Source organism: Camellia sinensis, chromosome 11, assembly GCF_055761805.1.
Source record: "Camellia sinensis isolate YWXY chromosome 11, ASM5576180v1, whole genome shotgun sequence".
Classification (NCBI taxonomy): Eukaryota; Viridiplantae; Streptophyta; class Magnoliopsida; order Ericales; family Theaceae; genus Camellia; species Camellia sinensis.
This window is the reverse complement of record NC_138971.1, coordinates 155,199,865-155,227,735: the sequence shown is the minus strand read 5'-3', so window position 1 is coordinate 155,227,735 and position 27,871 is coordinate 155,199,865. Positions and strand designations below refer to the sequence as shown.

The 27,871-nt window shown below is 37.1% G+C and overlaps 1 protein-coding gene across 1 annotated transcript; it reads left to right on the top strand.

The window, feature by feature from the left end:
* Positions 1-15,188: 15,188 nt before the first annotated feature.
* Positions 15,189-27,738, top strand: LOC114301513 (putative plant SNARE 11). Its single transcript, XM_082895931.1, has 10 exons — positions 15,189-15,667; positions 16,090-16,182; positions 16,831-16,924; positions 17,024-17,061; positions 17,755-17,843; positions 23,764-23,843; positions 25,477-25,533; positions 25,624-25,716; positions 25,806-25,880; positions 27,371-27,738. Exons 1-10 carry the CDS (start codon positions 15,591-15,593, stop codon positions 27,455-27,457), a joined length of 783 nt encoding a protein of 260 aa, XP_082752057.1. The 5' UTR covers positions 15,189-15,590; the 3' UTR covers positions 27,458-27,738.
* The last annotated feature ends 133 nt before the right edge of the window (positions 27,739-27,871 follow it).

Sequence of the window (27,871 nt, the reverse complement as noted above, 5' to 3'; positions counted from 1 at the left end):
CAAATCTGGCCACAAACATCTCGGCCAGGCCTTCCCAAGTCTTCACGCTTCCCGTCGGTAGTTTGTGGAACCAATCTGATGCAATCTCCCCGAAGCATGAGGGGAACACTTTGCAGAGCAACGGCTCGTTCTCACTATATAATGCCATTAAATTCAAATACAGTCCAACGTGGAAGTTGGGGTCTGACTTACCATCGTATATTTGAAACCTCGGTATACTGAATCGTTTTGGTGCCTCAAATCTGTCTAATTCCACCGAGAATGGTGTCCTCGGCTTATTTGGAGAGGTTACCTCGGCTTCGGCATTCTGTTGCTTCCTCTTGAGGTAATCTCTTAAGTCTTCTTTGCTCCGTCTAGGAGCTTGGCTATCTTTTGACTTCAGTCTTTTCGGTATACTACTCTTGGCCTCATGGTGAGCCCTTTTTGATCCTTCTCCATGAGTTGTGTCGAAGCACAGTGCCTGCCCCTGAACATGTCGATGTCCTTTGGGGTCTGCCTCCTTTATGCGATTCGTCCTCCGTGATCCTTCTCTTCTTGATTCTCTTCGTCCGACCTCCCTAGAAGGTTGGTGAGAGTGTCTTTCGCTTCTGTTGTGCTGAGGGGCTATGGGGATTGTTTTCTGCCCTCCCTTCTGGGCATTAGCCGCTGGAATCGGTGTGTCCTGCAGCGGGTACGGTGGCTGCATGACGTTATTTTGCATCATGAAATTGACGACCGACTGCAGATCTGCCAATTTGTTTTCCATCTCTTTTACCTCTTCGTCCCTCCGTAGGCACCTATCCTTCCAAACCTGGAGGTCGTCCTCGTTGTAGTACCTGCTTTGATCAGGTTTCTTTGGTGCGTCGTTAGTCTGGCCGACGTCTTTCGCTCCGTGATTCTGGTCACGAGTTTCTGCATTGCATTCGTCTCTTGTGATATCAAGGTCAATAGGTCTCTCACTCCCAGTAGGAGTGTGATCCCCAACCTTTTCTTTTTGTCTGTTACTGGCCATCTATTCTCCTTTCTTTCCCACAGATGGCGCCAAATTGTGTGAGTGATTTTCCGATCACACTGCCCAACTCAGTATTCAGCTGGAGAACACTGGCAGAATAGATGACACCTGGCTAACCTGTAACAGAAAGAGAAGATTCCGGCGGTGGTTCGACCACTCGGGGGCACTCCGACGATCAAATCAGTATGTCTCTCAAAGATAATCAATAATGCTAAACTCAATGCTCAAAGCATAAAATTGCGTACCATAGACCCGCGGGAGTGCCTCTCTTTTATAGTTACCTCAATCCTAATCTCAATAGAAGCCTGATTTCTATGGATTCCTGTTCAGTACTTACTTTGGACTTCTTCAGAGATAAAGATAAACTCCCTAAGAGCTTTATCCTTATCTTGGCTAAGTCTCCTCTTTATTCTAGGACTTTTGTCCCTTATCCGCTTTTCTCGGACTCCGATATCTTCGGAGATAACCTCGGCTTAACCGAGATCACCTTAGCGTCATGACCCTGACACGTGGCACTTCGGCTGACACATCGGCGTCACCTTGCCACGTGTCGGTACTCAAAAATATATCCCCACAGGATGTATTTGTAATTTATCCTAAAATATTAGTCACTTTTGGAGAATTCAATTCTTTTGATAGTACAATTATTACAAGAAATTCTATTTCCACACACTTAATTAGCTCAAGGCACATATTTTCTCAATATACGCCTATTAATTTGATTATCAATTAATTTTCTCAAACCACACACTTAAAGTTACAATTACACCATTCACTTATAATCATTGTACACACACTACTAACCCTCTTTCCACTCACTTTTGATTAACCCTACTTTCACATTGACTCACCTACGCCCTTTAAGAAGGCTTTGGTCCGAAATGAAATTTCCTCCGTTGAAAACTTGCATAAAGACCTCTATTGAAAACCATTATAAATCATCCAAAATAGTATACTTCTTCATTGCACACAACTAAAATAAATAAACACTTCTAAACATTAATAGAAATAAATTAATCTCCAATGAGAATAACAATTTAAAAACCTGTGAAAATAGAAAAAGAACAAACCAATTTAAATTTCATTGTACTCTTCTCAAATAGTCTTATTGTTTTATTATAACAAACACATAATTATGTTATTTTCCTTAATAATAATAATTATACGCATAATTGAAAAGTTTTTGAGTAAGTACCAAAAGCAATGGAATCGAGGAGCATGAGAGCGAGATCTAAATCGGATTGCAATTTGGAGATTTAGTCATCTGGGTTTTATAGAAAATAAGAGTCACATATGTTATAAAGATCATCGGAGGCTTTCACACCCTTTGCCAATATTTGCTGAGCCTTCACCTTGGCTTTGATTGCTCAAAAGGTCTATATTGAAATTTTTTTATTCTTAAAAAATGTGTACAGAGAATTTTTTCATATAATATTATGGGTGTTATTGAATGCTTGTTATAATCATTTTTATTTAAGATATAATTGTTATTAAATTAATATTTCATTGAGTGTGTGTCTTGAGTTGTGGAAATAGAATTTTCCAATTATTACCCTTCAAAAATATCAACTTTCCAAAACTACCTTTTAATGGTACAATTATTACATTTCAAAAAATTTAATGTTAATGAATTTAAAAGAAAAAACAAAATAATAAATTCATATTGCCATCATTTGGGATGTGGATTGACTTTTTAATTTAATTTGTTTTTTGTTTTTTGGGCTATTTTAGACCAGGGCTAAAAAATCTTATTTGGGATGAGTTTTTTGGATTTTTTAACTTTTGTGTGAGAAAAAATTAAATGATTATGATTTGAATGTGACATTTTATCTTATTGATTTTTTAGCTTATTTTATCTTTTTGTGGCTAAAATAGCCAAAAAAAATTTATCCCAAACATATTTTAGTCCTTAATTTTTGAAGGAAACTAATATTTTCGAACAATGAAAAATGGAATAAAAAGACTAATATTTTGAGACAGGTGACGCAATTTTTTATTTTTTATGAAAAGAATTGTAAAAAAAAAAAAAGACCTCTATGGTTTAACTCAGCTTTTGAAAATTAATTTTTTTATTTTTCATATTTTTTAATATTTAGTAATTTTTTTGAATTCTTAGATACACTTAAAAAATATAATATTTGTATAAAAAAAATATAAAATACAAAAAAAAGAGAGTATATTTTCATATTTTTTTATATTTAATGATTTTTTTTAAGATTTATATACAAATTTTATATTTTTAGTATATCAAGATTAGGTGAATCTAAGAAATTAAAAATATATATATTAAAATATTTTTAAAAATTATTAAAAATATAAAAATACAAGCTAAAAACTAAAAAAAATATATATTAATTTTAATTTATATTAAATGTAGATTCATGAAAAGGGGGATTTGGTGATAGCCCCCTCACTATCTAATTTGTCTTTCAAAATGACAAGAATTATATAAGTACTTTCAAAACCCCCTAATATTTTAAAACTTGTTTTTTTTTTACTATATTACCCTCATATCTATCAGCTCTCCTATTAAGTCATCTTCACTATATATTTCAAAGTAAAATTTTACTCTGTATGAAAGTAAAATTTTACTCTGTATAAAAGTAAAATTTTACAATCTGAAACTAAAAGTAAAATTTTACTCTGTATGAAAGTAAAATTTTACTTTGTATAAAAGTAAAATTTTACTCTGAATAAGAGTAAAATGTTACACTCTGAAACTAAAAGTAAAATTTTACTCTGAAAAACTAGTAAAATGTTAGACTCTACACAAAAGTAAAATTTTACTCTGTATAAAAGTAAAATTTTACTCTGATTCTATCAAATGAAAAAAACAGAGCAATAGAACCAGAGTAAAATTTTACTCTGGTTCTGTCAAATGAAATTAGATAAAAAACAACAAAAATAAATCAAAAACAAACAAACAAACAAAAACAAAACAAATTAATCAACAAATCAACATATCTAATTGAGAAAAAAAACTTCAAAAAAAACAAACAAACAAAAACAAAACAAATTAATCAACAAATCCACATATCTAATTGAAACGAAAAACTTCTAAAACTCGATCAACAATCGCACATCTCAATGAAAAAGAATACATGTGTTCAACAACACTCATATACACAAATATATATATATACATATATTCTACTGTTCCTCATCCACATTCTTCCCAACCTCCTGTTCAACTTCTTTCAATCTCGAAACTTCAGCCTTCGCATTCAACATCGCCAGCATCTCATCAACAACCTCATCATGTTTCTTCTCCGCTTCCAATTGAGCCATCTCCACTGCATTCCGAATCTCTATCTACTCCGAAACCCTAGCTTTCGAATCTCCAACGACATCCTCATTCAATTTCAACATACTCAAAGCCTCATCGTTGCTGATTATGAAGATGAAGAGAGGACCTTCTGCTGAAGCTTGGAAGACGCTACTATGGCGGCTGCTTGTCGACGACCTTCTGCTAAAGCTTGGAAGATGCAACTATGGTGATTATGATACAGTTGATGACGAAGCTGATTATATATGCAGAAGTTGAGGGTATAATAGTCCTATAAAATATTTAAATAATAAATTTTGTCCTTTATGCAATATTTTATAATTATGAGGGGGTTTAGAAAGTATAATTTTTTTCTTAGTCCTTTTAACAATGAAAGGAAGGTAAAAGGGGTTTATAGCTAAATTTCCCTTATGAAAATACTCTTGTCACAATTAAACATTAATACCGATCAGATTACTTTCTTTTTTTGTGTGTGTGTGTGTGTGTCTACTTTCCTTTGATAAATGCTACTATCCCAAATTTGTGAACCCTGAAATCTGTCCAGAAATAAGTGTGTAATGTAGCTAAAGGGTTGTGTCGTGGGTCACACCTATAATTAATCTCATCCACACCATTTGAATTTGAATAAATTATGAGTTTGTTTTTTATGGGTTTATTTATAGTATTGTTCTTTTTCTTTATTCTTTACCTCTTTTTTAAGTTGTTAATGGGTGTTCTTGAAATACGATTACATGGTATTCTATGAGTATTGTAATTGATAAAGAAGATAAAATTTATAATTTTATATTAGATAATTAAGAAATATAAAAAAATATACATAATATATGATAATTAGTAAATAATATAAGAATAATGTTTGGTAGCCCGAGGATTTTGCTCCCCGAATCCCCCTAATGCCCAAAACGACGTCGTTTTGGGCATTAGGTTTTTTTTTTCCCCTTCCATTTTCAATCTGAAACCGATCTGAGAAAAAGAGGGGAAGAAGGAGAGGGAGAGGGAGAGAGAGAGAGAAGAAGAGGGGAAGAGGAGCAGCTAGTGGTCATCGCAGCTTCCCGCCGTCGTCGCAGCTCCGGCCCGCCGTCATCGCCTCGCCGCCAGCTCGTCGCAGCAGCAGCTCCAGCTCCAGCTCCAGCTCCGGCCGCTGTCTCCGCCTCCAGCCCCGCCTCCTCCTCCCCTGTTATTAGGCCCCCTCCAGTTCTCCTCCTCCTCCTCCTCTTTCCTCCTCCTCCTCTCCTCCCCTTCTTTCTCCTGATTTCTGCTTCTGAAAAAAAAAAAAAAAAAAACGGCAACGTTTTCGATTAGGGGGATTCGAGCTACGTAGCTTTCGAGCTACGTAGCATGACTGATAATATAAATACTTGACACTTTAAGAAGACCCAATAATTTCTTTTACTTTTTCTTGTTGCACTTCAACCGCTCTTCATTTGAACTGCTACTCATTATTGTTTGTTTCAATAGAAAATATTGCCTCAATAAACAAAGCATTGCAATTATTATAATGTACTATTCATTTGTTCTTATATAAAATATTTGAAAACACAAAGGCTTTGCTTGGTTTGTTTTTAAGAGAGTAGTTATTGAGAAATTTTTTTTAAAATTTTGTTTAGTTTAGTAATTTCAGGAAAAAAAATTTCAAAATTATTTTATTTCTCCTATACATCAATTAATCACTTTTTCTCTCTCCTCTTTCTCTGTCAATTACTTTTTATCTCTCACACACATTTAGTTAACTACAACAAAATATCAAATCATCCCAAACTCTCATACTCTAATTATTTCTAAAATATACAACCAAACAAATAAAAAAAAATTTCTAAACTCTCTCTAAATTTTTTTTGAAAATTTATCTCCTAAAACCAAACCAAACACACCAAAAATATTTTCTATTAAAAACTTTTTATCATGTTTGATTGTGTTATCAATGGGCCAATAGTTGTATCAATGGTAGTAGACTGATGTGAGTAGGGCTGAGGCAAAAGTAGAGGTGGTTGTGGCGAGGTAGAAGTGGTGGTGGTGGCACAAAGGTGGAATAGTGATGGTTGTATATGGCAATGATTGTGGTTAGTGTCGTAGTCAGAAATTTAGTGAAGGAGGGTATAAATTAATGACATTATTAATTTTTTTTTCATAATTAACAACAATGAGATATTACTAAACTTAAATATTAAGAGTTCATTTGGATAAATATGAATTTTAAATTAAAGGATTTGAGATTAAATTTTATACAAATATTAGGGAGTAACTATTTTATAGGTGCATTGAAAAATTAAAAAAAAAAAGAAAAAGATAAGTTGAGATATAAATGATATATTTTAGTAGATAAATTTTATAAAACATACCGCAAAAAAAAGTGTTTATTATATGTCGCAATTATGATCTTCATAGTCTTTAGTTATAACACATTATAGTGTTAGATATAATTTAGTTATAACTTCTTGTGGTTGTTATTTTGGTTATGACCATATATCAAGTAATAGTTAGTTATGACTCATTCTGATATTAGTTATGACCTATTGTAATTTTTTATTTTTATTTTTATAATTGAAGATGTGTTGCTTGATTATAATTTATATAATGATCATTTTAGTTATAAATAGAAAGAAACAGATGGAGGGTAAACTCCACATGTCAAATGTAACTAGCAATCCAATAAATTTCATACCTTCATTCAAATTAATTATCTTTGCATGTCAATAATGATAGATATCACCATTATATTGAATTTTTCATAGATAAAAATATGACTTATCATAGTCTTTTTATTTTCAATTAAATTAACCATTATTGTTCTTATAATTTAAAAAATGTCATTGACATTTCACTTTAAATAATATTTTTACAAATATTTTTATTTAAAATATTTTCTATATGTTTATAAGAAAAAAAATTCCCAAAACCCCGCGACACGTGACCCCTGGCTCTACATGCCTCCGCTACTGATTGTAGTAACAGTGATGGTGACTATAGCCATGGAGGTGGTGTTATGGTCGGTATCCGGATTCTCGGCCGCCCTACCCGGCAGCCCCCCAAAACGACGTCGTTTTGGGGTTTTTTTGTTTTTTTCTTTTCTTCTTCTTCGTTCTTTCTTTCTCTCTCTTCGAACAGAAACCAGAGGGGAGGGGAGAGGGAGAAGAGGGAGGAAGGAGGAGGGAGGAGGCTGCGAGCTCGCCATCGCAGCTCGTCGCCTCGCCGCCGGCCGTCGCAGCCGTCCGATCGTCGCCCGATCCATCTCGTCGCAGCAGCTGCACCGTCGTCGCCTCCGCCTCCTCCTCCTCCTCCTTCCCCACTGGTTATGGCCCCCTCTAGTCCGGCCCTTCCCTTCCTCCTCCTCCCCCACTGGTTATGGCCCCCTCTAGTCCGGCCCTTCCCTTCCTTCTCCTCCTCCTTCCTCCCTCTTCCTCTCCTTCCTCCCTCTCTTCCTCTGCGTTTTTTTTTTTTTGAAAATTTGCCCCCAAAATGACGTCGTTTTGGGGGCTGCTGGAAACGGCTGCCGGGTAGGGCGGCCGAGAATCCGGACTCGTTATGGTCGTGGAGGTAATGATAACTAATTTATGTCCAAATAAATTTATTTTTAATAGATTACAAAAATATCTATCTATAAACTTTGTTTTTTCTCGTTATATGATATGCGAGAAAATATATTTTTTATTTTTATTTTTTGTCAAATTAAGGTCTCATTTAGAAAATTACTTTTTAATTTAAAAATCAAAAAATTATTAAAAAAGTTAAAAAATCAATAAATTATACAAAAAAGTCAAAAATTTTGTTTTATCTTTACTTTTTGTATATATTTTCGTAAAAAATCAAAAAGTAATCACAAAAGTATTAATTTTTTACCTTTATATTTTAACTAAAAAATTATTAAAATAATATATTTCCAAACGAGACTTAAATGAAAAGATGGCCTAACCGTATAGGGGTAACCTCTGGAGTTAGACCGTAAGGAGCTACGGCTCCAGAGGTTACCACTAGATGGTTGCTACACAGTATGGCTACTCAACTATATAGCGATAAGTCACATTAGGTACAGGTCGTCAAAGTCTGAAAAATTTATATTTTCGAATTTACACTCCTGACACTGGATACGGTTCCTTCAAGTTTGAAAAATGAGGGATTTGGTGATAGCCCCCTCACTTTCTAATTTGTCTTTCAAAATGATAAGAATTATATAAGTACTTTGAAAACCCTTTAATATTTTAAAATTTGTTTCTTTTACTATATTACCCTCATATCTATCAGCTCTCCTATTAAGCTATCTTCACTGTGTATTTCAGAGTAAAATGTTACACTCTGAAACTAAAAGTAAATTTTACTCTGTATAAAAATAAAATTTTACTCTGAAAAATTAGTAAAATGTTAGACTCTATACGAAAGTAAAATTTTATTCTGTATAGAAGTAAAATTTTACTCTGAAAAACGAGTAAACTGTGAGACTCTGAAGCTAAAAGTAAAATGTTACTCTGTACAAAAGTAAAAAAGCGAAGGCAGTGTTTGTAGCGGCTGAAGTGTTTGGCAATGACCACCTTTTGACAGAAAAATTTTACTGTCATTTGAATATTAGAGTAAAATTTTACTCTCATTATCTGAAACAAAAAACAGAGCAATAGAACCAGAGTAAAATTTTATTCTCATTATCTGAAACAAAAAACAGAGCAATAGAACCAGAGTAAAATTTTACTCTGGTTCTATCAAATGAAATTAGATCAAAAAATAACAAAAATAAAAAAAATAAAAAAAACAAACAAAAACAAAACAAATCAATCAACATATCTAATTGAGAAGAAAAACTTTTAAAACTCGATCAACAATCACAAATCTCAATGAAAATAATACATGCGTTCAACAACATTCATACACACAAATATATATATATATATATATAACATTACAACACTCATACGCACACATATTATAGATCGATTCTGTTTGTGTGCTGAGAAAATGGAGGAAAATATTATATAACATTACAACGAAAACTTATCGATCACGTCTCTTACGTTTTTTACGAATTTCATTTGTATCAAGTAACGAAGCCAAAAGAGATCCAGGAAGTTATCTTGTCAAATGAAGAAGAAAACATGATACTTCTTGTGATCTGTTGCCTCACAATTGCTTGGAAGATGAGGATTAGTGTAGACACCCCATTTTTGACCGACCTCGAGACTCAGACGTCACCAGTTGAGCACTCGGTGATATTGCATGTTGTGCTCGTTTAGAAGTTTCAGAGTCGCGGCCGTGAGCCCTGCCTCCGGACTTCCGAACTCTCTCATGTGCCTTGCCTCGGTTTGCGAACCAGACTCGGTTTTCTCTGTTTCTTTTCCTGAGGGGAGGGAGAGGTCCCGTAGACCATCTCTCAGTGGCCGTGGGCTACATTTGGTGGCCGTAGGCCATTCTGCCCATTTCGGAGCCCGGTTCCCGATTTTCGGAGCCGTCAGGCCGTGTGCCTCGGTTCGGGACCGCCTAACCATCTCCGTTTGCTCTGATTTTTAGCATACATCTTATTTTCTCCCTTTTGAGGGACACTGGGGTCTGAGAAACCCACTTCGTGGCCGAACGCCACTTTCGGTGCTTAACAGCCCATTTTCGGGATCCCGAACTGCGTGTTTTGGCCCCGGAACGTTCGTTTTGCAACGGTTTTCGTTCATTTTTGGCAGGTACCTCTGTTTTATCACAAGGAAGGTCACTGAAGGGTGGGAGGTTAGCAATTGTTGCAGCAACCAGTTATCTCTCTTCCGGAGCCTCCCGGCGCCTGTTTTTCGCACTTCCGAGCTAATGTTGAATACCTTGGAGCTAGTGTTGCCAACTTTCAACCACATATCTGTGATCTACACATCTGAGAGGCCCCTAAAAGTTCATGGCCGGCCATTAAGGTCACCTGACCCTTTTGACCACTTTCTTCCGGGCTAATGTTGAACCCCTTGGACCTTTTTTCTTGAACTTTGAACCACATATCTGTGATGTACACATATGAGAGGCCACTAAAAGTTCATGGCCGGCCAGTAAGTCAACTTGACCCTTTTGACCCCCTCTTTCCGAGCCATTGTTGAACCTTTTGGGCCCACTTTCTTGGAATTTCAACTACATGGTTGTGTTGTACACACATAGGGGTACCTCCCCAGTAGCTGACCGGCCAGAAAATCAACTTGACCCTTTTGACCCCTAGCCGGCCGGCTAGGGGGTGTGGCCGGCCGGCCACCTCCAGCAAAAGTATGAGGCCGGCCTGCTTCCTTACACTGTACCCTTTCCAGCTGTGGGGCAATATCCCCCAGATATTTTTTGTATCCGGGGGATATTTTGTGGGGGAGTTTTGCCCTCCTTCTCCCCCACCTTTACACCCCATTCTTGATCCTTATAACCAGCTGGTGGTCTTCTTCATAAGGGTTAGAAAAACTCTCCTTCAAAGCTCCATAGCCAACTCCATCTTCTTCCCTCTCAATTCTTCAAAAAACCCTAAGTCCCTAACCTTCATTCCTTCTACACCACCAAGCTCTACCACCACCACCTCACCTCCAGCAGCAAGGAAGGTTTCTAGAAGGCAAAAGAAGCTGCAAATCCATCCAAGAAGCAACAAAAGCTTGAATCTTCAAGGGTAAGTTACACTTTTAACCTTTTGAACCTTTTTCTTGATCTATTTCTAAGCCCCACTTATTTTTGGTTTCAAGCTTCGGCCCTAACTGAAAAGGGCCATATTTTGAGCTCATCTTCACTTCTTATTAAGGGCTCAACCTTGTTTGAGCCCTCCATAATATACTTGCTTCATTGATCATCTTGTATGTCATAGTTTTGCATGCTATCTTTGGTCCATGAGCAATCTGTTTTTGAGCATGTTATCAACTGATATAAGGCTTATTTTGAGCCCCTCTTCAACATTGGAGAAGGGCTCAACATTGTTTGGTGTTTCCATATGTCACTTGTAGTTATATCCCCTATTTGGCCCCATTTTTGCATAAATTGATAGCCCTCTTTGCTTCTGTTTTTGGCTCTTGGTCCGAACTAAAAGTGGCCTTATTTTGGCCTATACTTCATGTTTCATTCACACTTTTTTTCTGTTTGGTGATTATTTTATATACTTCATGTTATAGCACCTTTTGAGCCTTGTTTTGCATCACATTTTTAGCATGTTTGTATACTGATTTGAGGTCTTCCATATACTGTAAATGTTCATATTTTTGGTCCATCTTCAGTGTTGTAGAAAGAAATTTTTCAGTTTGAGTTTTGCTTATACCACTTGCTTCATTACCCCTCTTTTGGCCCCTATTCTTGCATGCTATTTTTCCCCTACCTATACTTGCTGTTTGGCCATGTTTATAACTGTGAAAGTGCATCTTTTGGGACTGTCTAGCTTCTGTCTTTGCATTGCATGTCCATATTGTGCATGTTTGGCATAGCTATAGGCCATTTCGGGTGCCTTATGTTGCATTTCGGGACATTTCCTTGCATTTCATGTCATTTCGCCTCATCCCGGGGCTGTTTTCCCCTTGTTTTGTTGCTGGAATTCCATTAGCATGCTTGCATATCATTTTTGCCATGTTGCATCACATTTTATTGCCTCGGTTTGCGTGCCCGTGTGCACGCATTTCGAGGCACCTCATTTTTATCCGACGGCATCCTATGTGAGTGTGGCTGAGGCTCACTCATGTTGGTATAAGCCCATATCATGTTTCCATATCATTTCATCGCATTCTGCCATTGCCTCGGTTTGCGTGCCCGTGTGCACGCATCTCGAGGCATTTCGTTTTTCATTCATCGGCATCTTATGTGAGTGTGGCTGAGACTCTCTCATGTTAGTATAAGTCCATTTGTCATTTTCCATGTCATTTGCATTGCGTATGCACCGCCTCGGTTTGCGTGCCCGTGTGCACGCATTTCGAGGCACCTCATTTTCTGCCATCGGCATCTTATGTGAGTGTGGCTGAGGCTCTCTCATGTTAGTATAAGTCCATTTGTCATTTTTCATGTCATTTGCATTGCGTATGCACTGCCTCGGTTTGCGTGCCCGTGTGCACGCATTTCGAGGCACCTCATTTTCTGCCATCGGCATCCTATGTGAGTGTGGCTGAGGCTCACTCATGTTGGTATAAGCCCATTTGTCTTTTTTCATATCATCGCCTCGGTTTGCGTGCCCGCGTGCACGTATTTCGAGACACATATCATCGCCTCGGTTTGTGTGCCTGCGTGCACGTATTTCGAGACACCTATCATCGCCTCGGTTTGCGTGCCCGCGTGCACGTATTTCGAGACACCTATCATCGCCTCGGTTTGTGTACCCGCGTGCACGTATTTCGAGACACCTATCATCGCCTCGATTTGCGTGCCCGCGTGCACATATTTCGAGGCACCTCATTTTCAGTGCATTCTGTCATTTTCTCGGTTTGCGTGCCCGTGTGCACGCATTTCGAGACATCTCATTTTCATAGCATTGTATATGTTAGGATTGCATCTTAGTTGCATTTCACGCATATCATGCATATTGCATCGTGTCCGGAATATGAGTTAGCCCGGGCACGGGAAACGAGGTATGTTTCGTACTCCGAGTGACGGAATGTGTCTCAATTCCCCAGTCACCGACACTCCGGATTATCCATGATGGAGTTAGGTTTTAGCTGTAGTTTCATGTGCATTCATCCTATATTGAGTTGTGCATTTCGACTCCTCTGCCATCATGCCTCGGTATGCGTGATTGGTGGCACGAGGATCGAGACATGCATATATTTGTGCAAATACATTGCTATGCCCCTTTCTTGCTCTCTGTTGCAGCAAAATCAGGAATCAGCAACTTTCCGGGACTTGGCACGCTTTTCAAAAAATAACAGGTGTAAACAGAGGCTAATTGGGGCATTCCGGTGGATTTCCGCGCAAGACAGTCCGGACATGCATCATCCACCAGAAGCAAGGCAGTCCCTGGCTTGCACACCAGTTTATTTGCTTTCTAGTTAATTCATTAATTAATTAGAATTCTGTAATATTTTGGACTGTAATATTCTTTTATTTTGGGGACTGTAATATTTGGACTGTATTATTTATTCGGACCCTTTGCGCGAGGGCACAACTGTAATAAGTGTGCGTGAGTGTGTTGTATGTCTTCCAACCCCACGTCTTTCTCCCTTTTATTTATTCGCTTTTGATGGTTAGATTAGGGCATGTTTAAATTAGCATACAGTATGACAGCATGTTTGCATCATTCATCTGTATTGCATGCACCGGGCTCGGCGCATCATACTAACTGCATTGTACCTTCAATTCCAAGTTGAATACATGATAGTTGTAGCATTTCATATACCATCTTAGAATAGCCGAGCCTACTATAGTTGCATTCTGCATGTGTCACATTAGGCATTTCTGTATATTTAGGATCATGCATGATTTCTAATAAATTCCTATTTTGGCTTGGAGTACTCGGTAAGTTTTATGCTTTAGCATCCTTGCATGTGTATGAGTGACTGCCATGAATAACATGCTTACCATGAGGCTATGTGCTTATGTGAAATATCTGCCTGAATGCCTGTGGGTGAAGGTTGGGTTACTTGAATAGGGACAATTCATCAAATGTTTGTTTTAAGCCCACTAGATAGTGGCAAAACCATCTTTTCCAAAAGCCCACCTGAGGGTGGCAAATCCGTGTCTTAGCCTACCTGCGGGTAGCACCATCAAACCATTTTCAAATAAACAAGCATGAAATGTTTTGTTCCAATTCGGACGACCCAGTCTATATTTATATGCTGCGAGCATCACATAGTAACCTAGGCTAATAACCGGAATAAGAACTCACAATGTTTTCAAAAATTGATATCATGGTTAGTAGAGGCCGGTCTATGACCGGGCGAGCGGGGGTGCTCACGAAGTGACCTTCCCCAATCGTACCCAAGTTCCCGAGCCGAGGCAACTTTGGTGATGACGGACACGTGGCCTTTTGGCACCGAGTTAGGGTTTCCTAAATTTCCCAAAATAAAATATTTAGGTGGCGACTCTGTATCTGGCAAAGCAGTCCATGTTTGGCACTTCTTTCAAAAATCAGTTTTCCTAATACGATTTGCCGGATTTGGACTCTTTGGTTCAGATTTAGAACCGTGACTACGAAAAGTCGAGTCCGAGCTGTAGCGAGGTCCCCCCGCGGGCTTGTTACAATTAGGTCCTTCAATGTTGAACTATTTCTGGTAATTGAAACTGCTATATTCTTTGTCTGATTGATTCTAATGATCTGTTAGTGTTATTGTTTCAATGAATTTGATCTGTTGAAGCTTGGAAGACGCGACTATGGTGCCACCAACCTTCTGTTGAAGCTTCGAAGACACGATTATGGTGATTATGATACAGTTGATGACGAAGCTAATTATATATGCAGAAGCTGGGGGTATAATAGTCATATAAAATATTTAAATAATAAATTTTGTCCTTTATGCAAGACTTTATAATTATAAGGGGATTTAGAAAGTATAATTTTTTTCTTAGTCCTTTTAACAATGAAATAAAGGTAAATGAGATTTATAGCTAAATTTTCCTTGAAAAATTTATCCAACCAACCATATATATTGTCACCTGAGTGACTACCCTAAAAAAAAGTGAAACTTGAGATTGCAGAACTTATGCCCTAAAATCTTGCCAGGATGCAACAATCCCACGAGGCTTAAATGAAAGAATATGGCTCCCTTCGTGAAATTACAACTGATTTACAAAGCATTTCAACTTGAATAGAAAGAATAATGTTATATGTATTAATTAGTGTAATGTAGAATAATTTAATTTTTTTTTAATATTTGTAATATAATTAATGAGTGAAATTAATAATAATATCATAATTAATATTGGTACACTAATTAATAAGCTAAGCCATTTAAACACCGGCTCCAAACTTGCGTGGACCCCACACATCGTCGGTTTCACTATTTTTGCGGTTTTAACGGCCGAAATATCGGTATTTGTTTAAACCTCTCAAGTCCCTCCCAAACTCCCCAAAAATAAAAAAATAAAAAAATCCAGGCATTGTCCCTGTTATTCACGAGAAATGATTATCTAGATCCACATACAAAAACCCTAGGTTTCGATCAGATCCATAAACGCCCAAACCTCCATTGATCGGACTCCTAGGGCCAATTCACATTCCAATTTTCTTTATACTGCATTGCATATTCGAATGCGTCTGGAATTTGTTAACATTTGATCTTAATTTCGGATTCTGTGACCTCCGATTGTTTCCATTGCTGATTTTTTCGATTTTGTGGATTGGTATTATGTTTTTGTGAAGCACTGGTATAGGGAATTTGATGTATTGTTGATTTTATAAGAAAAGTAGAGGGTGATTGAGGTTGAAGAAGGATGGCTTCGTTAGCTACGGTTAGCGAGGAGCTTGCGGAGATCGATGGTCAGATCGCTGATATATTTCGAGCTCTATCGTAAGGATTTTCAGATATTATATTATCATTTTCAATGAGTTCGTTGTCTTCAATTATTGTTTAAGCCTTATTGATTGTGAATGCATTTGTTTGTTGGAGATTTGCACAACTTTGATAGTTTATAGGATGTATGTAAGGGTGATAAACGAGTCAAACAAGCCGAGCAGTTAACTATTCAAGATTTGTTCGTTAAATTTTGGAGCCGATCTCATACAAGTTAGTTTTTGTCGAGCAAGATCGAGTAATTTGATATTTTTATGTAGCCTTAGGCTTATTGAACCGAGCCGATCTAGTAATTTATTGTTCAAGCGTAGTTTGAAAACATTAACGAGCTCTGAAATGTGTTCAAAATTGGCTCATTTTTAACTAATTTGAGCTCGAACGAGTTTTTAATGAGCCAAAATGGGTTTATTTTCTTGCAGAAATGGGTTTCAGAAATTGGAGAAGATTAAGGACTCGAATAGGCGGAGTAGGCAGCTGGAAGAGCTCACCGACAAATTGCGGGAGTGTAAGAGGTAATCAGTGTTTTGAAGACCAACCGCCCACACAAATGCATGAATGCACTTGCAGACATTTACATGAGCATGTATATATATGCATTTACATTTATTGATGGAATTTAAACTTCAGTATTTTTCAGTGTGGTACAACTTCTGGCTGATGTTTATTTCTGGGTGGAATGGTGAATTTGCATTGAAGAAAAGGGAAATATATTTTGAAATTATGCAAATAAAGTTCAGGGACATGAATTTTATCTTCTTCTACCTGAATTGTTACATTATTAAACTGCACTTGGGTAACTTAAAAGTTAAATCTGAAGAATTAAGGTTCTCATAAGTTTGTATTAACAAAATCTTAAAAGTTTTTGGGATTCAAGTTTCTATGCCTCAAATGATTGATAAAATATTAGTAACATGTTTTAGATTTTTCTTTCAAGCAATAACATGTAGCTATATAAAATATCAACATGTGGTGTGGAGGCATTGTTTTGTTTCAAGGGGCAACTCAATTTGAACCTGTTGATGCTCAACAATTTCAACTAAACATGATGGACCAACCAAGATAAATGGGATTTTAATAGTGGATTATATTTTTAAGTATTTATTTCCCCTTTTTGCTGTCTTTAATAAATCAGAAACATATAATGATTATTGTTTCTCCAGGCTTATTAAAGAGTTTGATAGAGAGCTGAAAGGTTTGGAGGATAGAAACGATCCAGATACAAACAAGATACTGAACGAGAAAAAGCAATCACTGGTTGGCTCATTTTGATACTTTAATTTGGGTTTTGGTATTTGATGCTGCAACTATAGCCGGAATGTTGCAATAATGAATGTTGTGTCTGTTTTTGTGCAGATCAAAGAGTTGAATTCATATGTTGCTATGAAAAAGCAGTAAGTAAACATCTCTAGTACTTAATACTTAACAATTGATGAAGCATTTCAGAAGTCCATTGAAGGATTATTTGATTATTATATTAACTTTCTAAATGCATGTCATGCATAGCCTCACTCATTTGAAATGTTAATTTGACAGTAACAGTGTAATCTGACAAAGAGGTCAGCTCAAAACCTTGTAGTTAACTGTCTTCATTTTCTTTGTTGAACATGTGTATGTGATACATGTTCACATGTCCTATAAAAACCCTTATTTATGTTCAACATGCTTTCTCTCTTTCTTTTGTTCCTCTTTGGTTTTGTTTGTTGTATATGTTCACATGTTCCATAGAATCCCTTATTTCTGTTGAGCATGCTTTTGATCATTCTTTTGTTCCTTTTTGGTTTTGTTTGTTGTTGTTGTTGTTGGTTCACTGGATGGCTCTAGAAAATAATTTGTCCTTAAATGATCTTTATTTCCTTTTTGAAACTAGTCAATTCAAATGCATTTTTTTTAAGATAATGTATCAGAAATTATTTGCCCATGCGTAAGTTGTTTTTATGAAATAAAGAGAAATGTTTATTAAGTGTCACAATCTTTATTTTTCAGGTGTTCAGCTTTTCTCATGTTAATTGTTATTCTTTGTCATGCTTTTTAGGTTTTTATGTATATGCGGCTGTGTTTTCACATTTTTGTGGTTGTTGTTGTAGATGTGCAAGCAATCTTGACAACAAGCGAGTTGAGCTCTTTGAGGGGCCTAGTGAAGGGATTGGAGAAGACAATGTCTTGCTAGCTTCATGTAAGGATATGGCCTCTTTGCTAACTTGCAATTTTAATTGATCTGTAGACTGCTTTATGCTTTTTACATACTATAAATCAGAGTTTCTAAATATGGAACGAAAATACTTCATCTGATATACAACTTTAGGTCATACAACTTTTATGTGCTATTTTGTTATGATGAAATTGAAAAAGATTGTAGAACTATTGCTGAGCCACCATTTGTAGTGTAGTAGCTGAGGAAGAGTGGAAGTGAAGGAGACAAAGAGGAGAGATTAGAGAGAGAACCAAGTTGGCTTGGTTCGATTATTGGTTTTACTATTTTCTACTATTTAATATTTAGAATGCCATAATTAGAACAGTTACTAAAGCTAGACACAGCGTAGTTGGGCCAATTGTAGAAGACTTGCATAGTGCCTATCCAAGCCTATTCAATTGAGGAATAAAGGCTATTTCTCATGAATGATGCAAGACAACAATGCTGCTGTCCTCTTCAAGTCTTTTGTTGGACTTGGTTGGATTCTATTCCACATATTTAAAAGAAGCCCTTACTTCTGTATAGATTGTACCTTCTTTACTTGAGTAAGATATATGTGTGTGTATATGTATATTCAGTTTGGTTCACCACTACCACCTCACCTCACCTACTCCACTAAACCTAACCCACTACACCACTACCACCTCCACTTCACCTACTCCTTACCTACTACACACTCACCCTCTTCTATATATAGGAATCATGAATCATTGTAATAGATATCAATATAAATCAATCAATAATACAATTCTCTATTTCTCTTTATACATTAAATTTCTACATGGTATCAGAGCAAGGTTAAGCACTTAGTATTTTTCGTTTCACCGGCGGGCGGCAACCTCGCCTTGGCCGCCCGCCGGACCTCAACCTATTCCGCTTATTTTCTACACATACCTTCCCATCACTGCCTAAATCCTCTCTCTTGAGGCCAATGTGAATTCCTCTTCTTCATAATCTGCACTAACTGTGGCATCTTTTCCTGGGGCAAACTCTGCAACCCAACACTCAATCTATGCTTCTCCTCCATGCTTATTTGCCTCTTGTTAGGATCCTTCGCCTTCAGCTTTGGTTTGGGCTTCGCCACAGCCTTGAGCTTCACTGCAGCTTTCAGCTTCACGGCAGCCTTCGGTTTCACAGCAGCTTTTGGCTTCGCAGCTGGCTTGGCCTTTGCCACTGGCTTGGGCTTCACAGCGGCTTTAGCTTTTGGCGCAGCAGCTTTTGTCTTAGCCGGAGCCTTCTTTTCCTTTTTCGCTTTTACAGCCTTCGGCTTTGCTTCCCTCTGGTGGCTCCCCAGGTTCCACCTGAGCTGCATGATTCATTTATAGCTGCAATTGATAAGGGAAGTATTAGAACAATGCCCAATAGAAGTATGCCAGCTGCTCCTTACCCTACTCCTGGAGCACTATTAATAGGTGATGCTTTCAACATGCGTCATCCTTTAACTGGTGGAGGAATGACTGGAGCCCTGTATAAGGTGTTTTGTGCATCTCCTGATCAAGCAAGGAAGAAAATGCGTGAAGCATGTTTTGATTATTTGAGTCTTGGAGGTGTGTGTTCAACAGGACCAGTGGCTTTACTCTCTGGTCTAAATCCTAGCCCATTGAGCTTGATACTCCATTTCTTTGCTATAGCCATATATGGTGTTGGCCATCTCTTGCTACCATTTCCTTCCCCTAAGCGCCTGTGGATAGCAGCTAGATTATTTTTGGGTGCATCGGCTATCATTTTTCCCCTCTTTCTCTCACATGGGCTTGTCCCCTCTCTCTCCTCCGTTTGATTTCAAAATCCATTATTTTTATTTTTCTCCAAACCACTTTCCTTATTTCCCCCATCTTTCATTTTGATTTCAAATATATTTTTATTATTTCTTTCTTTATTTTTCTTTCACATTATTTTTTAATCTTTTTCAAATTCCATTCATACCATATAGCTTTGCACACCAAACCATCTTTTATTCATCTCAGGGATCAACCCCGATCACAATTTTAACAAAAAAAAAAAAAACCACAACAACACAAACCACAACACCACAAGATTTGTTTTCTTTTCTGCAGACGGCCACCCACCGACCTCACTTTTTCGCCTATTCCGCCGGTCTTTTCTTCTTGCCTCCGTCCTGGACGGCCTTTGACGGTGTTGCCTCCGTGTTTCCCACTCCACTGGGCACGATCACTCCACCTTGCTCCTCCACTACAGCATATGGCGGACCTCCAAATCGGAACATAACGGTGGCCTTCCGCTTCAGCTCCTTATTTTCCGCCTTTAGCAGTATCTCTGCTCGCGCATCCTTATACATGCGTTGGAGCAGAGCCAGTTGGGCGTTTAACTGCTGCACCTCATTTGTCCTACTCTGCAGCCGGTGCGACAAGTTTGTGACCGCAGTCATAGTTTCAACACAGGACTTCAATGTATACTGATTAGCTTCAATATCCGTTTGCACTGCCATTTTTTGCTCCACCGACCGCATCGGAAAGTTCAACGGAGCAAAACTAGAGGTGTTTGGTTGAGGTTCACAGGCCACCGCACCAGTTATCTCTCTTGTTGACTCGTTGAGGTCGGGAAAGAGAGTGAGCAGACCACGGGAAGAAGAGGCTATGTTCTGGGTAGCTGAACGGGAAGAAGAAGCCATGTTTTTGGGTTGCTGAGTGTTTCAGAGAAGGGTTGGTTACAGAATGTTACAGAGAACGAAGAGGTTTCAACTGGTTTGTTATGCTTCCAAGCCTCAGACTTCGCTTTGGTTTATAAAGACAGAGACGACGAGGCCGACACGCGCTCTGTCAATCACGTGCATCGCCGCGTGTCAGGCGCCCCTTTTGATGGCTCGACGCTTTCTGTCGGGCACGTCTTTTGATGAAGTGGGCGCGCCTTTTGATGGTACATGGTATCAGAGCCACTTGACTTGACGCCAGACGACAAACGGGCGCGCCAGCCAAGGCACTCACGTGCCTCGCCATCATATCTGGCACGCTTTTTTATGGATTGGGCACGCCTTTTGATGGCACGCCTTTTGATAGATTGGGCACACCTTTTGAGGGTGCGACTTTTTAGGAGTCCGACAAGACTCTGTAAACTGTCCCGACATTGATTCCGGTTAGCTCCTTCATGGGTCCGACAAGACTCTGTAAACTGTCCCGACATTGATTCCGGTTAGTTTCTACAAGGGTCCAGCAAGACTCCGTAAACTGTTACCACAACTGTCACAACATTGTCTGTTACAACGGTCCGACATGACCCCATAAACTGTCTTCTACATCGGTCTGACACCGCCATCCAGTGTCCTCTACACCGTTATGACACCACCATACAGTGTCCTCTACATGGTTATGACACCCCCATACAGTGTCCTCTACAACGTTATGACACCACCATCTAGTGTCTTCACCAATGGTCTGACACGACCATACAGTGTCTCTTATCCTCTTTTATTTTTATGTATTTTCTTGTTTTGTTACTCTCTCCAAACTCAAGTTGGTTAGTTCCTATCCCCCTTGAGTTTGCGGGGGGCTATTAAAATCCACCTACTCTCCACCTACTTCACCCACTTAAACCTACTCCACTAAACCTAACCCACTACACCACTACCACCTCACCTCACCTACTCCACTAAACCTAACCCACTACACCACTACCACCTCCACTTCACCTACTCCTTACCTACTACACACTCACCCTCTTCTATATATAGGAATCATGAATCATTGTAATAGATATCAATATAAATCAATCAATAATACAATTCTCTATTTCTCTTTATACATTAAATTTCTACAGGGACCTTGAGTAAACTGACCCTGCAATACACAGCCAAACAGCCTTTTTTTTTGAAGTCTAAAACTTTGAACTGGGGGCAAAACAGAAGCACTGATGAACAGAGCCAAAACAAGCCAATCAGGTTTTGGTTCATATTCTAGCTTTCACCAAGAATATGTAGAATGTGGCCCTTGTAGAGGTCAGTACTCTGATTTCTTTGGGTGAACTAATAACTGATATCAAGGCCATAGCTTTTAATTCAACGTAGTGGATTTTCTTAATTGCAACTTCAAACTGCACTTAAGTTCTCCATTTTCCGAGTTCCCATTTGGGAACATATCAGCTGCATGCTATTTTTCTTTCCGCATTGGACAGTTGAACCTCACCTAATATAAACATTTGAGTCTTCTTTCCCTTCGAAAGACGAGGCTTATGTTTAAGGAGATAACTTTACAAATGTTGGCAACCAGTATGCTGCTGCTGAGTGAGAGTTGTGGAACTTGCTATAATGGCCAAGCAAATTGACTGCATGATCATAGTCTGGGTGAGTGCAATTTCTGCAAGCTGCTTCAGAATTTGGTCATTATCCTATAGCTTACCTCCAAGTCGAGAATCAAATATGAGACATACCCTTAGAATCTCCCATGAGTTGATTGATTCTTCACTTGTAACCTGTCAAGATGATACGGTAATCATTTGACTTGGGTATCTCTAAAAAAGATTTTGTTAACAAATGTCCTAAGGGGATTAGCTAAGAATGCATTAAATGAAGCCAACTATTTCCACCAGTATAGATATCAGAAAAAGTAATGAATGTTTGGTTGGAAATAATTTAATTCTTTTGTAATAAGACAAAAATATCCTCTTTCTTTTGCGTCAATTTTTTTTTTTAATTTTTATTTTTTAGGCTATTTTTATTTTTTTTTAATTCTTTATGTTTTACTTTTTGGCATTTTTAGTTTCAAAATTATTAATTGAACTTGTATAATCTAATTTATCTACATGAAAAAAGGTTTTTCCTTTTTAAATGATTATATTGGTTTTGAGAAATCATGTTTCAAAAAGGTGGGTAGTGTTTGGTAGAGTTTTCTAAATATGATTTGAGAATAGGAGTTGTATTTGAGCTTGTGAGTTTTAGAATTATGATTTGAGCGTGGAAAATTTGTTTGGTGAATGAGTTTTGAAAAGAGTGGGAAATTTTTGATGTGACATATGATATTTGATACAAAAACTTACAATTCATAACCAAACACATAACTCAAAATTCTATTCAAAGCTCATAACAAATTTTAAAAAATTTGGAAAATATTTTTTATTGAATATATAAAAATTAACATGTGTCAATTGCAAAAAAAAAAAAAAAAATGTACTGTTCCGGTCAACCGGTGGGACAACCGGTTAGCCCAAATTTTCCTGCCTTAGACAGTTTTCAAAATTTAATGTGGAATTAACTTTTGAAAACCGTAAACATACGTCAAACGCAAATAAAGGGGTAGAAATATATTTAGAAAATACAACCAAACACAACTGTGTATTTTCTTTTTTAAATGTAAGATAAAGTGTTTGATTTGGTTAGATTTTTAAATGAAAGACAATTGTTTATTTTTGTCTTTAGTGAATATTTTGGTCTTATTACGAAATAATTAAATTCGTGCCAAGCAAACATTCATTACTTTTTTTGATTTCTATACTAGTGGAAGTAGTTGGCTTCATTTAATACATTCTTAACTAGTACCACTTGTTAACAAAACCCCTCTAAAAAATTAGTAAAATGGTAAAAGCTTGGGCACTAAGAGTGAGAACAAGGGTTTGAGTACAAGTGCAGCTGGGCAGATACACTGCAAATAATGCTAAAGGATAGGTCTATGATTAGTTCACCTCTTGCAGCTCTGTCCATCAGTATTGACCAGAAGAACTAGGAATGGCCTGTTGTATGGATCATCTTGAGTGGCCTAACTGTCATTATCATGAACTAGTAAAACCTGCTTCATGGTTAAAAATTCTTCTGCATGGTTTTTAATTCTTGAATGTTATGGAAGTGTAAGCGCACATTGTTGTTTTATCAGATGTGCAGAATGTTTGTGTAAATTTCATTTTACTGATGTGTATTATTTTTTGTAAGATTTCTGATCTGAAAAGCAAACAAATGCAGCTATGACGAATCAAGAGTTAATAGATAATGGAAATCAGATGATGGATGAGACTGATCAAGCCATTGAGAGGTCAAAAAAGGTTAGTATATCTATTCTGCTCCAGTCAACTCAACAAGCCTTACGCCAATTGCCTTTGGTTGCTACGTATGTCTATCTTCTCCAGCTAACTCTATGGAAAGCTATATATTGATTAAAGACTTAAAAAGTCCAAATATGGCCTGGCCCACATGTAATTGTTTTCGCCCCTTCAATTTGATTCGAGTCAATCTTTCATGCCTATGCATTAGTTAACCTACAATGCACAAGGGCAAAGCCATCTCAAATGGCATTCCCCCACTTTATCTTCAATCTGTGTCACTGCTAACATAATTTGATTTTAAGTTTTAAGTTGGCTTTTTGCTTACCAAAACTCTCTTCCCCCTCTCCGGGCTTGCGATGGGTTTTCTGTAACCCCTCTTGTATCACTAATGGCGCCTGTTGCTGTTACTACTACTACAGCTTGGTGCTTTCCTTCAGAAACAATCATTTGATCTTTTGCTGGTTTACTTGTATCAATTTTGGCTAACTCAGTGAGGTTCAGTTATTTGTCTTGGAGTGGTATAGGAATTATTGGACATTTAGTTTTATCTTTTTTATTTTACTTAGGGAGACTGTTATTCTGCAGTCAAAAAATTGCATTGGTAGCCCCCTCCTTCATCCATGTGTCTCACAGTGACACGTGAGAGAAGGCTTTGGATTAGCCCCCTCCTTTCTTTATTATTGATATAATTAGCCTTTTCCATTTTTACTTTTGATGATAGGTTGGCAAGTTAACCAGAGTTAGTTAACTTTTGCTACATATTGTTGAAACACCTACATTTGGCAATGCCCAGAAAGCTAGCACATATCTAAAAGTATGCATTTGTTATCTCTGTCTTGGTATTCTAAGGCCAAGTTTGGCATATTGCAAAAAAGTCAAAAAATCAAAAAGTTACTCAAAAAGTTAAAAAGTTAACACTATTTACCAAAAGTCAACAATTACGGCTGCACAACTCCCAATCCTAATTTTTTTCTATAAATCAATTTTTACAATTTTTTATTACACATTTTTTCATAAAAAGTCAAAAAGTTAACCCAAACATCCATATTTTCTTCCTCAATTTTTTAGTCCAAAAAGACAAAAAGTACACTTATTTAGGACACCCCAATTAAAAATGATAAAAAAGAAAGTGATGTTGCGAATAATTGTAGCTGACCTATCTGAAGACTAAAATTTTCTCAACTTGTGTGATGAACTTGTCTCTGGTTAGATGTGCTCATGGATAACAATTGTTCTAGTTTACATTTTTTTTTTCTATGCCACATCATATACCTGCTAATGGACCTCCAGTTTTTAAATTTGTTTGGCACATATTTGTTTGGTAGTGCTAGCAACATCTTCCTGCCAATCTCATTTGGTTTTGGGTCTTGGAAGCAATTTGGTGTGGAATTAAAAAGAAATAAATAAATGATGATGGTTTTTCTATCCAATAACTTGAACCCTGATAAAGCTTTTTGTGGTGCTACCAATGTGAAGCAACACCACCAAACTATGCACATTTTGTTTAATGCATGTAAATTAGTGACTCTCCCAAATGTGCCCCACCAAGAGAGAAAGAGGGGGAGGAGGCAGTGGTGAAATTGCTTGTAAATCTTCAAAAGCTTATTTTCCAGGTTCTCTGTTTTTGTAATAGGTTGTCCATGACACAATTAATGTTGGAACCGATACTGCAGCAGCTCTGAAGGCGCAGGTACATTGTTAGACTAATTTGAGAAAGAAAGTTGACAGCTTCTAAAATTTAGGTGTGAGAACTGAAACATCATACTTCTTTTATGTTTAGACTGAACAAATGAGTAGAATTGTTAATGAGTTGGACTCTATCCATTTCTCGATCAAGAAGGCTTCTAAACTGGTGAAGGAAATTGGTAGGCAGGTCAATCTCTAAAATTTTCACATCTCTCTTCTCTGATGTACTTGATATATATTGTTATTTTGTGTTACTTACTTGGATTCTTGAATTAGGTTGCAACTGATAAGTGCATTATGGCCTTGCTCTTCCTTATTGTGCTTGGAGTCGTAACTATCATTATTGTAAAGGTTAGGCCTTTCACTTCTTATCTCCCTTCTTTGCATGCTATATCAGAAGTATGATGCAACTTTTGTTTGGTCAATTTATTCACTTTTCTCTTATTCCTTTTAATAGTGTATGTAACCCCACCAATACTAGCTTGTTGACATAAAAGAATTCCTGGTGCATATTTGGAATTTGGATTCTACTTGGGTTGTGAACTCAAGTTCTTTTGCATATTTTTATTTTTTTCTTGAATTTTGGTGTAGACGTTACAGTCCTAACCTAATGGTTACTATAGGCACGTCTTTTGTTTACTCTATTGTCTCGTGTTCAGAAATTTTTTCAAAATCATTTGAAATAATTCATATGTTTTCCAGCTCAAACTACTGCAGAAAATGAAAATAACATTAGGGGTTGAATTTGGCTATGTAAGGGCTTGAAAAGGTGTTTGGTATGCACACACGATGCTTTTATTATGTAGCAGTAAAGTTCAGTCATCCTTTCCTCATAACACAGTATCTATTTTATCTTCAGTCATTCTTCATTGGAAAAATGTTCCAAATTTTTTAGTGGGTTTTGGCACTTTCTAGTTGTCTGGTTGGTAAATTAAATTATTTTTTGGATGTTGTATCAACATTTACAATCATGTCCCATGGAAAGATGCACTCGTGCAAGCATAGCATTGAATTAGGAATATCCTTGCTACACTTCGTTCTGGATTCGGGAGATAAGTGCTCGTCTTCAACTTTGGAATAAATTAAGAGTAATGCTAGGGATCATGAAGAAAATATCATGAAAATAATCATTAAAGATTCTCTACTTTTAGATTACACATACAATTAAACACCACATACTAATCAAAGGATGAAAAACTTTTATGATACATTTCATGATTTTTTTTCATAATCCTTAGCATTATTCATAAAGTAAGAGTATTTTTTTTGGCGGCCCAAATCACCTCATTTTCTATTTGATTTTCATTTTTCCTCATACCAAATGCTAGAAAGTCCAAAAACCATTTTCCACTAAACTAAACAAATGGAGCAATAGTTGCAAACATGGTTTGGATTCACATTTTAGATAATTTTTGTACTAAATGAATTATTTATTTATTTTCTCGTATAGGCACTTAGATAAATGTATTCCTCTTAGCAATTACCCTTGACAACCACCTCCTGCGACTAACAACCACCTATGGCCATTGTCTCGAATTGTCGACAACTACCTTCTTCTGCCTGCGACCATCACCTCTCATCAGCCGCCCATCTCACTTGTTTTCCAAACAAGTTTTAAAATACATATGTGTTACACATATTTAATGTTTTCGTTTTTACAAACAATAAACTATCTACATTATCAAACTGCATCTTAAATGCTTAAGTTGCATGTGGAGGATTTAACGGTTCCTAATATTTCTTGAACGAGTTTGCTATGTTCACTTACATGCCATCTGGTTTATTAAATATCATATATAATATTATATGTGCTGAGCTATTTTGAATATTTGAATTTCCAGCTTGTGAATCCACACAACAAAGACATTCGGGATATCCCAGGACTAGCCCCTCCTGTTCAGAGTCGGAGATTACTTTGGAAATGCTAGAAGTGGAACACCATTATACGAGTTTGTTGGCTGGATCTTGGGTTGGTTAGCTCGGGACACCGTCTGATTGGCTGACTTTCCTAATTGCCAGACTCAAAAAATCTTGTTGTATCCAGTTGAGTATATCTTCAATCCACATGGTGTTTGTATGTTCTACCATTTTTTCCCCTTAAATTATCCCCCATTTGAGCCCTGAAACATGTATATTTACTAATCATTGTATTTGTTCATACAAGCAAATTCTAATTATATGATGCCCATTTCATGTTTTGGCTACCAAATTGATGATCTAAACACTACTTTTAAGGTGGAAAAGTCAGTACAAAGCTATTTAAGACAAAACAGTGATGGTCTCGGCAGGTTAACTTCTTGGTCAACATACAATAAATTTTCTTGGGGACGTACCTAAGCAAG